General features: G+C 34.5%; 1 protein-coding gene across 1 annotated transcript; it reads left to right on the forward strand.

The window, feature by feature from the left end:
• Positions 1-145: 145 nt before the first annotated feature.
• Positions 146-5,768, forward strand: LOC100185767 (sphingomyelin phosphodiesterase 5). Its single transcript, XM_002128119.4, has 11 exons — positions 146-396; positions 744-952; positions 1,377-1,501; positions 1,958-2,310; positions 2,526-2,691; positions 3,260-3,434; positions 3,696-3,844; positions 4,031-4,159; positions 4,482-4,595; positions 5,112-5,247; positions 5,591-5,768. Exons 1-11 carry the CDS (start codon positions 327-329, stop codon positions 5,678-5,680), a joined length of 1,716 nt encoding a protein of 571 aa, XP_002128155.1. The 5' UTR covers positions 146-326; the 3' UTR covers positions 5,681-5,768.
• Positions 5,769-11,965: the final 6,197 nt, after the last annotated feature.

Genomic DNA, 11,965 nt, shown 5'->3' on the forward strand with positions numbered 1-11,965 from the left:
TGACGTAATTTCGTTTATTTTAATATAAAAGGGGACAGATTTTACAACAAATAAATGTTATCCAAGAATTAGATACATTTTTAGATAGCTTTTCGTATTTATTTAGGGGCCACAGATTTTTAGGATCTTCCCTTTTTAATGCGGACAAAACTGCCGCTTGCGCCGATTCAATCAGCTGTTTTTTTGTTCGTTTGTCTGTCGTAACAACAGTTACAAAACAGTTTGAAACACAATACAAAAGTTTAAGTTCTGGTCGCTCGGGCTTCCTAAAAGAGTCTAAAAGTTTCCAGAACGCAATGTATTTTTCGTAATTCGTTATTCGAAATATGGATCTAACCAAAACAACTCGCAAAAGAACAACACATATACACAAAATGAGCGAAACGAACGAAGCAGGTATTTTGTTTACTAGTTTAGTTGAAATTTAGTTTTTTAAAGGTACTATAGTGTGTATTTTATAATTTTTTAGGTTTAGTATTTCAGAAATACTCAAATTATAATTAAAACTTTTTTTTAAATATAATTTTAGATTATGCATTTTCTTCGTTGTTGTTCGTAAAGATACTTAAAATTATGTTATTAAGAAAATGTTAGACAGTGTAACTTATTGCCAATATAATAAGTTAAGAATGAAACAAAACATCAGTGTTAACGACTGTCATTGGCCACCGCATGGATAAAGCAATATACATTAATTCCCATTACATACATTCAAGTTACATTCATTCATTCTTGTATTACAGAAACCAGTGCATACATGGCTGACTCCACAACAAAACCCCATCTAATGCCAGGAGGTCCATACACCTCATCGAACTTTATTGTCCAGTGTTTATATAAGATATCTACCGTATGCCTAACACCTTGGTCCCACATTCTCGACCGGTTACTTGCCATGTTTATACGAACATCTGAGACCTCGAGAGGAAGTATTTTAAGCTTCTGTATAAAAGTGAGTATTTTTACCGTCTATTTTCTATATGGTTGAAGCCCTTTTTAAAAGACCTAAGATTTAGAACTGATTTTTATATTCAGTAGCCTAGTTTTGTTTTGTATTTTTACGAAAAATTTATAAACAAAATTGAATGTGTAATATCATTAGGTAGCATGTCCATACATAGTCTTAAAACAGCAAAATTATGAACTGTCTATTTGGTTAGGTAATTTAAATAATCCAAGTGCATGTTAAACGTTTGCATGTGTGTAGCTGTTTAAATTAGCACCTTAACTTGACATATAGTGATCAGACACAGCTCTAATAGGAAAGGTTCTTTTATTATTAGCGTTTCGCAATACACACTGAACATGCAGTTAAACTTTTTCGCTGTAAGTACCATGCAGCTGATTAAATTAACCCATAAATATTTGATGTACAGGCTTTCCTATTATTGATTGTTCTGCTCTGCCTAACCCCAATTGCTATCTTTGCGTTTATTATATGGTTTCCTCTGCAATGGTTCAGACCACGATCTTTTTCCTATATATCTCCACACACTGAGAAGTAAGTTTGATTCCAAGGGGTGTGTCCATTGTTTATTTTCTACCAAATGTGGTTGTAGTATGTATAGGTGTAACTTTAGGAGTACATAGGGTGATTTTTCAATTAATTTTAAAACATGGGTTGGAATTATATACTTAGCACTCCATTGTTAAGATTAAAACAGTTTTGACCCTGCTGGTATGTGTATATACATGCAAGCAGTGAAGCAGATATTCCACATTTGCACTTGGGTATTTATTTGAGCACCCACATTTCGACCCCCTATACAGGTCTATATCTTCATTAGGGTGAATGGGACTCAACAGATCTCTATAGGAGATCAAAGCGTTGGTAGGCAGATAAATACAGCTGATTTACAAAACATTTGAAAACAATATATAAATTTTTAATATATGATATGCCTGACAGCATCAGTACCTATATTACTGCTTGTACTTACAAACTTTTTATGTTTAGGGAGAGTTCATCATCTGGGAAATACGAACGTGTTTTTCTATCCAACCGTCTTTCCCCTAGTGTGTCCAGCATTACTTCTGCCCCTCAGTCAGCAAGAGGCGCCCAAACTTTCAGTGTTATGTCGGCTAACCTGTGTTTGATGCCTGAGTTTATTGCTCATATTAATAACTTGACTAACTCGGTGACAAGGGGCAAAAAAATGGCGGCTTTTTTCTGCGGAGAGCCAGTTCCGAGAGCTAAAGTAAACCAAGGGGTTGGGGAAGGGGTGTCAAAACCTACTGAGACAGATTTTTTAGTTGCTACTTTAAGTACCGAGTCAGTTAGCACTGGTGGAAGAGAATACGAACCTATAGGTACGTTCAAATCTGTAAAAAAATTTGGAAATTCTCATATCTGTAAAAAGCTTCGGAAATATTCATAATGTAACAGACAAAAATCATAGTGTACTCAGTAGGAGAAATCATCTATATTTTGCCTATAATGTCAATTGGTAAAACCACTACACCAGTATCTAATCTGATTATATCCCCTACTTATCCCACTACTAATTGAAATACATGCTATACAGCGGGTGAAAATATTGATTCTCGAAGCATTACATCAGCTCAGTGGAGCATAACAAGCAAAGAACGGACAGTGTCCGAAAATTTCTCGTTTATTGCTGATTTCCTTTGTTTGCAAGAAGTTTTTGACGGAAGATCTACTAACCAACTTATTCAGGGCCTGAAAAGAAAGTAAGAGATAAAAATATGGCCTGTATATCATAGGTGCTTGCTTATAGCATGTTGTTTTTATTCCATTGGGTTAGTTAAATGTTTTTGCAAATTATAATGTAATTCCCAATTTCCAAGTTTTTTTTTTAATCATAGTTGCTCTTATGGGTGCAAAGTATGAGTAGGCGATGCATACTTACAAAATTATAGCATTGAAGCTGCCTCTGTATTCAAATTAACACAAATGACTGTTTTAAAACAGCTTGTATATCTTACTTGATAATCACACCAAAGTATTATGATGTCACAATTGTAATATGTCATAATTGGCCCGCCTTCGCACAGCGTTGTTAAATTACTATGACTACAGTTACTCACAATATGTTTTTCGTGAATCATCGACTGTCGTTGCCCAGCCACGCGAGGATAAATAAGTAACATATGTTGCAACTTCTAAGCGAGCACAAAGTGTATGAAACAGAACACCACTGTTATAACGACCGTCCTTGCCCCACCATGCGAGCATAAATAAGTTTCATTCATTCATAATTATAACCCCAAAATTTCCTAAATACCTTGTTTTCCACAGGTACCCTTATATAATATACGACGTTTCCCAACCTCTACATAATTGTCGAATGACATTACTTGGCAGTGGTTTATGTATAGCCAGCTTGCACCCCTTCATTGATATTTCATTCAAGCCATACCCAGATGGCCACAATGATGATAAATTAGCTTGCAAAGGTCTCTTAATGACAAAGGTAACCTAATGCTCTAAATGATAAAAAAAACACTTTGATTTATATGTAAATAATGAAATCGTTCAATTTTTTAACAATAATATGTCATTTGGAAAAATATTTTGGCTGTGCTTTTTTGTATAGACACTTGACAACAATGTAAAACTTTTTTCAATGTGTAAAACTGCTGTGGTAAACACATACTTTTACCCAGTTTTAATGTACACTAACACTAACTAAGTACTTCACGGAACAATATTTTGATTTTCTGTGATTTTTTAGGTTTTCCTTGGTAAAGATGACAGGGGTCATGATCTTGTTGGTTACCTAGCAACCACTCACCTTCAAGCTTGGTCCCACTCTCATGCCTCTACTGTTCGTTGCAAACAACTCGACAGTATTTATTCCTGGATGGAAGAATTTAAGTTAAAGTAAGAGTAAAACCAGCAATAAGAGGTTATATAAGTTACATACGTACGTGGTAACATATAAGCGGGCACGAGGTGTGGCCGTGGGGAACAGCGCACCCGTGTCATAACGACTGTCTTTACCCCGCCGAGCGAGAGAAAAACAGTGCCAATCGAAAACTTGTGTTTAAATTTCATTTTAACTTCTAGTTCAGCAACTCGAGATGGTAATACATCAGAAAAAGTTCTGTTTAATGTTATAACTGGAGACTTCAACTTTGACAAAGCAAGTTACTACGATTTAAATGAACAAAGATGTCAGTTTCTCCAACAATTCATGTAAGATAAAACAGTTTTCAATAAATTTGATATCTTAAGGGGTTGTAGGCTTGTCGCCGCTACTATTGTGGACGTATGTGTCATTGGGCAAGACAGTTAACGGCAAAGACATGTCTTGAAAGTTTAAGAACCTCTTTTTTACAAGAATTATGAATTCTGGAATTGTTTTTTAAAGTTGCTACTTTTTTGGAAATTAAGAAGAAAACTTTCCTTTTTATCAAGATTCAAAAAATTCATTTTTAAATGTTTACAGTTAAATTCTTTTTAAGATTCAGTATGTTCAGTTATTTTTAAATTTTTGTGTTTATTTTTTTTCTTACAGAGACCCATGCATTGATGAACAAAGTGGGGGACAACACAGTTGGGTTGTTGGAACTGAGTTAAACCAAACTCGTATGCACGAAGACAGAGTTAAAACTCCACGTGGTTTACAAAGGTGTGTATGGCAGAAATAACTAGATATGGTACAGTGATAATTAGTATGTGCGCTGACTGTAACCTAGAGGTTATGGGTTCGAGGCTTGTTGCTGCTACCATTGTGGGCGTACATTTCCTTGGGCAAGAGACTTTTTTTCCAACTCAGTGGTCACAAATTGGTTGTACAAATTGTCAGCCATAAATAAAAAGAAAAAATTTAAATAATCACCCACAAAGTAACATACACAAAGTTTATGAAACAGAACAACCATGTTAAAACAACTATCATTGCCTTGCCACACAGATATAAAACAATTCTTATTTATCATAACTCATATACAATATTGTTTAGCATTATTTTATTTAAATTATCTTATATACTAGAAAGTAACATATGTGGTAACTGTGGTATGTGGTAAGCGGGTACAAGGTGTATGAAACAGAACACCCGTGTTATAACGACTGTCGTTAAGTTTTATACAATATTTTATAGACCCTTTATTGTAATTTGTAATTAAATTTCCCTTACATATAGAATGTTGGTATCTGAGTTAGAGCGTTGTAGATATGTTGCGTCAACCACACCAACTAAAAACAGCTTACAAAAACCACAAGACGGAAAAAGGAAAATTGATTATATTTTATATGAAGAATGCCCTAATATTAATACGGTATGTGTTTTTATTTGAATAATTTATATACAAAAGATAAAAATATTTGAACTGGATATTTAAGTGTAATTTTAATATATAGTACTGTAGGGTAAGGTGTGTACCGTTAGCACATAATATCCCATATTTGCTAGTCGTGTTTCAAATTAACAATTTGGGAAAGACTGTAATTGCTTTAACCCAATGGTCCCTAATGGGTTGTCTTAACTGTCTTTACATTCATTTATTAGTCTCAAGTCTACAGTAATATATTCTATGCTGTTTGTCTACTACCAAATTGGACGATAAAAGAAAATGAAAACATTGACTTACTTTTACCATTTTGCAATGTTTTTCCTTTCAGGACATCAAAGATTTCAAGTTTTTCACTGGTTTGGCAACTTTAACAGACCATTTACCAGTAGGAATGGTCTTTTCCTGCCATGATATTTAACAACATTCCAATACCAATTTTAGCTCTTACTGTGTTCGCATTAAGCACTATTTAATATTAGTTAATAAACAGATACTTTTCACTGTTATTTATGTTGTGGGAAAATAACATAAAACTGAATCATTACAATATATACAACGAGCAATAAGCATCGTCGCTACAATAGCATAATTTTTAAAGAAAATGAAACGGAGTATTAGTGTGAGTGAATAAATGTAACTTAATTTATCCTCGCGTGGCCAAAAAACGACAGTCGTTATAAAACGGGTGTTTATACACCTCGCGCCAGCTTACGAGTTACCGTGTATGTTACTTCGTGGGTGATAGTGTGATAAGTTTAGGTAAAGTTGCATACGTAACTCGTAACCGGGCACGAGGTGTATGAAACACGACACCAATGTAAAAACTTCTGCTTTTACATTCGTTTGTTCATATTACTGAAAAGAAATGGTTATCATCACGAGACTTTTATGTTGTTTTGCTATAATACACATGCTTGTAAAAAAGAGTTGTTTACGTTAGCTTTGACGTAAAAACATCTCGTTTGCGTAATTTGCCAGCAAATATGGTTATTTCTATATTGTGGGCAAGGTACTGGCCGAGGATTTTGACCCATTAAGGCGTAGGAATAATAATTTTGTCACGTCCTAATAACCAGTTTGTTTTGGAAAGGTACGGATATTGACTGCGGTTTTAACCAGAAATACCGGTTTGTTTAACCTTTATTTTACCTATATCATGTTATACATTTCGTGACGTTTATACAAAAAACGGAAATTAATTTTTCTGCATCAACATAATAGGATACGCGTTTATCCTTTTGTTAATATATATATACGTAGAGGATTTAATATTTCCGTAGCGTAACTGAAACGTGAAAGGGCAAACCGGCGATTTCGTTTAGGGTAGCTGGCTTTAAAAGGACCTAGCGACTCCGTTTACTCAGAACGAGATTTCTACGTTGCAGTTTACTGGTAGCTCCATAGTGATTACTTACGAAGTATCTTCCACGATAAAAGTTACGTCTAAAATGGGTAACAAAGCGTGTTTTTGCTTGTTTGCTTTTATTTCTAATGCTTTCTTAACTTAACCATTAATACGAACCTTTAGCTTTGAATATATAGTTTAATACTATAGTAAACAAACAACTATTAATAACGTTCTATTAAAAGCCTATAAATAGAGGTGCATCTATGGTTTGAAAAACTTAACATAAAATCCAATTCACCTTTGAATACTCTCAAAGCAAAATACGAGGATCTCATATTTCATATCTGATTATTTAATTAAAACCATTTAAACTTATTCGATTTTCCCATGAATTATGTGTACCTATATATATAAGCATTTTAGTAACTGTGTCGTTTTTTTAGAACCAAAAGCATTAAACGATCTTGCGACGTTTGATAAACATAAATTAAAGACTGTTCAAACCGAGGTCAAAAGCACTCTTCCAACTAAAACAAGTAAGTATAAGATGAGTAACTTGGGATAATGGGCCAAATTTGGCCTAAATCCTAAGACCCATAGCATGCCATGCCGCGGGACCTCACACCACGTATGCAACTTTGTGGGGAATCGTTTTTTCAGAATATTTGGACAACCCATTAGTGAACACTGGGTTGGAGCAATCGTTGTAAGTGTCTTGCCCAAGGACACACTTATACGCCCATAATGGTAGCAGCGCTCATGTAATATAAATGTTAATTAAAAACACTTTTACAGCAATCGATCAAGAAAAAACAGCGTCTTGAAACATCACAATACTCCCGATCTAATTATATCTCATTTATCCAGAAATTACTCATCTAAAATATGAAGCAAAACTAATCTAGAATAAACAAATGTAAAGAATGTCGTTGCCTTTCTTTTTGTACAATGTTTGTCGCGTTTATACTGCTAAAAGAATATGGTAAAAAAACAGAAGAGTAATTAATGAATGTAACTGATTTAACCTCGCGTGGTGGTGCAACGACACTCGTTATTATATGGGTGTTATGTTTAATACACCTTGTGCCTGCTTACGAGCCACCACGTATACCTAACTTTGTGTATGTCTGGTTTTCGGTAATCTGTATAGGAAGGATTAGTACACACTTCAGTTACCCAGCAGACTCAGGAAAACACGATTATTTAGTTCAATTCAAATACAGTATCTAAATTTATTGAACAATTATAATTATAATTAAAAAGTTAATATGGCCATATTTATACAAATATATTGTTCAATAAGTACAAGGGTTCGCTAATTCAGTCGCCTATTCTATAAAATCAAATCACATTCAAGTTGTTATCTTGAATTTGGTCGTAAAAGATAAGATTAAAATTTCATACTCCCCAGAACGTTTCTATATTAAACCGCATGCGAGCTAGGGCGGCCCGATATTATGACGTATGAAAGCCTATGTGGCCTGTTTACAATTGACCATCAATCATTTACTTGTAGAGCAATGCCCGCGTGTATGCCTGCTTTGGTATTCGTGAAAGCGCTTTCTATAAAGGTGCTATCACATTTGCCTAAGCATTAGAAAGCGTGTTTTGCAAAAAAGATATACCGCAGAAGGAAAGAATTTAAAAGCGTGCGGTCAGGTTATACAGCAGTGTCTGATTAAACTACGAATAAAGATCATTATTCGTAAATAAAATGCAGACAAATAATTTGTGCTGAAACAGAAGAGCATTTCCGCCATTTTAACCAAGTGGCAAAGAATTACAAGTTTAAACCAGTATTCAGTCGAAATTAAGATTTTAAAATTGCTAATATACAACGGCAAGATGTAGTAGTCCCACGTCAGTCGCAAAGCAAGTGATATACTGTATAATATACTCCGGGACACGAGTTTGGCAATACTTATGTGTATGCCCATCGTTACCAGCTATTTAGCGTGCGAGTTTATATGGTATGTAGTATTCTTCTAACAGACAGTATACTTAGCAAGTCGACGCGAATTCTATTAAAACCGCAGCAAACGGCCTGTTAGCCTCTATTTTTTTAAGCGTACAAGATTACCGTACCGTCAAATGCCTAAACTGGAACTTAGTATTGGCGTTTTATCATTTTAAGGTTAAAAACGTAATAACAAGACGTTATACTTTATAAAGCATGAGCAGTAAAGCTGAAATGTTGGAGTTTTTACAGTAGGCGTTTAAAAGGTTTTCCTGTAAGTAAAGTGACGGTTAATTTTTTGTTAACTCGAAACAGGACGTAGCGTGTTGTTATTTTTTAGCGGTCGCGTTTTATTCCATGTGTCATATGCTCTGAGCACACAATCTCGTAAAATCTGGCGAAGCGTTTTATAAAGAGCGAAAGGCGCCTAAACCAACATGGGATATGAATGTAGAAGAATTGTTTTCAAGTGGCATCGGCGAAGAACTGAAAGTGGTATTGTACCGCGCAACGTATCCCGGATTCGCGCTTTCTTTATCAATCCATTCCACGTCACAACGCGGCCTATCTGTGACGTCATATTTCCTGATTCCAAAGCACAAAATCGTGTTTTGTCTTGCGATGTTTGTATGCAGAACGAGTATGTAATATGTCATATGTGTATGCACGAATAGGCCTATATTCAGATAATCTGCCATTTAAACTAATTTAAACTAAAAAATAGCGATTTAGTTTGGCCTAAATCGTAGGTCCTTTGGCAAGGGCCTGACCCATATAGAATAGAATTCTGCGATTCATGCTCTAAACAGCGTTATAGTTTTACGAATTTTTTCAGCCTAGCGAATTTCTATTCTAATCAGCCGGTCGGCGTTTAATAAACAGTATTAATACAATGCAACAATAAAAGGAAATAGTTACAATCTATTGAGTGCTAACATACATTTATTTTGATTAAAACAAACGTTTCTAGTATTCGTATAGAAATCAATGAATAAAAACGCCTACAATGGTATATTCAGTGTATATAGATTGCAATCTATATTTTTAATATTTTGTCTATTGTATAAAGGGTTCTATTGTGTACAATTTAAGTGTTTCGGCGCATCGATCATTTAGTATTGACTTAGTAATCGGTAAATTATTCTATAGCGTTATATCGCCGACTATATACTATACTGAACAGCCATAAAGTACTGTAGGGCAAGATGGGATATACCGTTCGCACTTAAATCTTATATTTCCCGATCGTGTTTTAACAATTAAAAATTAACGCTCTTTTAGAGTTGTGAAGATACGGTTATAATTTTGTAAATATTCTTTGTTTACTACTAAATGGGACGATAAAGAGAATGAAAGCATATCCCATCTTACCCCACTCTAAAATAGCGCTTTAGCATACTGATTTAGAACTGGACACCTGGTTTGCCTGTAAGTGTCAACTGATTAAAGGTTTTGCCGACACTCGTTTATTACAACGCGCATAATTACTCTGATGCAATTTGAGTCGCGCGTAAAATGCCTACGCCGCTGAATAAAGCCAAGGCAAAACAACAAGCCAACAGTGTTAACAGTTAGTATAGCTGCAAGGTTTAACCCACGCCTTTTAATAGAGCTTCTTTGTTGAAACATTTTCCAGGCAGGACTAAGAAAATGATTATCAGTTTTGTAGGCTGTCAGATACTATAAAGTAGGCTGGGGTAAGATGGTTCATGTTTTTTATTATATTCTATCGTCACATTGGGTAGTAAACAAAGAATATTTACAGAATTATATTACCGTAGCCTCGATACTCTAAAATCGTTGTTAATTGTTAAAAAGAGTAAGAAAATATGGGATATAGGCGCTACAATCTTACCAGCATTATATATATATATATATATATGTATCGGACTCTCTGTCGAACAAAGGTAAAACTGAGGTCGAAAAGCCGATAGATTAGTTATATAGCCAAGCCAGCTCCCATCGGAGTATGCACTTTATACCCAGGTGACGTATTAATACAGAAAATCCGATTTAATCCAAACATACTTTAGTCTAATGGCCCACCGTCAGCAGAAAAATTGAATTTTCTCTCTCGCTAAGTAATTCGTTTAGCAGTGATTCGCATGGTGATCTATGCGAAATATAACGATACAGGTGTCAAAAGTCACTTTAGGTGAATGAAAATCAGGTCAACTTATTGCATTGAATCTTTTTAGGCTTGGAATAATGCAATATGAGTCCAGAATTTAACTTAGTTAGCGCTATGGACCTATGGTACAGTACTTTGGGTAATATATACACACCGTTAGCGCATAATGTCCCATATTTCCCAATCGTGGTTTTAAGAACTAACAACGCTCTTTTTAAAGTTGTGACGAAACGGGTATATAGTTCTGTAAATATTCTCTATTTACTACCAAATGAGACGATAAAAGAGAATAAAATAATAGCATTTTACCCCAGCCTACTATATATGCAGTTAAGGTATGTATAAACAAGTCGACAGACACAGACCAACTTTTATTTAACAGTATATGAGCTAATTTAGACATCAGGAAGATTTAGGTAGGCAGAAATAGGTTAGGGTAAGATGTAATATCTTTGCATTCTCTTTTACCGTTCTGTTTGGTAGTAAACAAAGAATATTTACAGAGTTATATAACCGTATCATATAACGACTCCTATATAACCGTACCATAAAAACGACTCCTTAAGAGCGTTGTTAAAATTTTAAAACACGATTAGGAAATATGGGATAATATGTGCTAAAGGTATCCATCTTACGCCACAGTGATTATATATAGTCTTTTAAAGTCAAGCCAACTAAGTCCTGTTAATAATATAGCAATAAGATTATGTTTTTGAATATAATGTTTATCGACGCTTTGTAGTGAGACCAGCTATTTCAATAAAATGATTTTCAAAATCGATTACTATGACAAAAAATCAATTAAATTTAAATACGTTGCCCGTATAGTGGACAAGGTCCAAGCCAAAGTTCAAAAATTGTCAGAATAAAAATCGTTGGCTTGATTGCGTCGGTTATATAATTCGTTTAGCTTAATTTCTGAATGGTTTTCGTTACGAGAATCGTCCGACTTTTATGCGCATCACTATAGATCAGGGCCAGATTTTACAGGACTTTTTGGAGTCATTTTTAAAAAATGACGTCGTTTCATAGCAGGTTAACTTTAAAGTTTTATTTCTGTAGTTTAAGCTTTTTGACAATGTAATACTATGGGGTAAGATGGGATACCGTTAGCACATAATATCCCATATTTACCGATCGATTTTTGAACTATTAACAACGTTTATTCAGAAAGGCTACGGTTAAATATTTATGTAAACATCTTCGTATATTACCACCAAATTAGAAAAGAAAATAGAATAATCATGTCCCATCTTACCCACCCTAC

Source organism: Ciona intestinalis, unplaced genomic scaffold, assembly GCF_000224145.3.
Source record: "Ciona intestinalis unplaced genomic scaffold, KH HT000070.2, whole genome shotgun sequence".
NCBI classification, from domain to species: domain Eukaryota; kingdom Metazoa; phylum Chordata; class Ascidiacea; order Phlebobranchia; family Cionidae; genus Ciona; species Ciona intestinalis.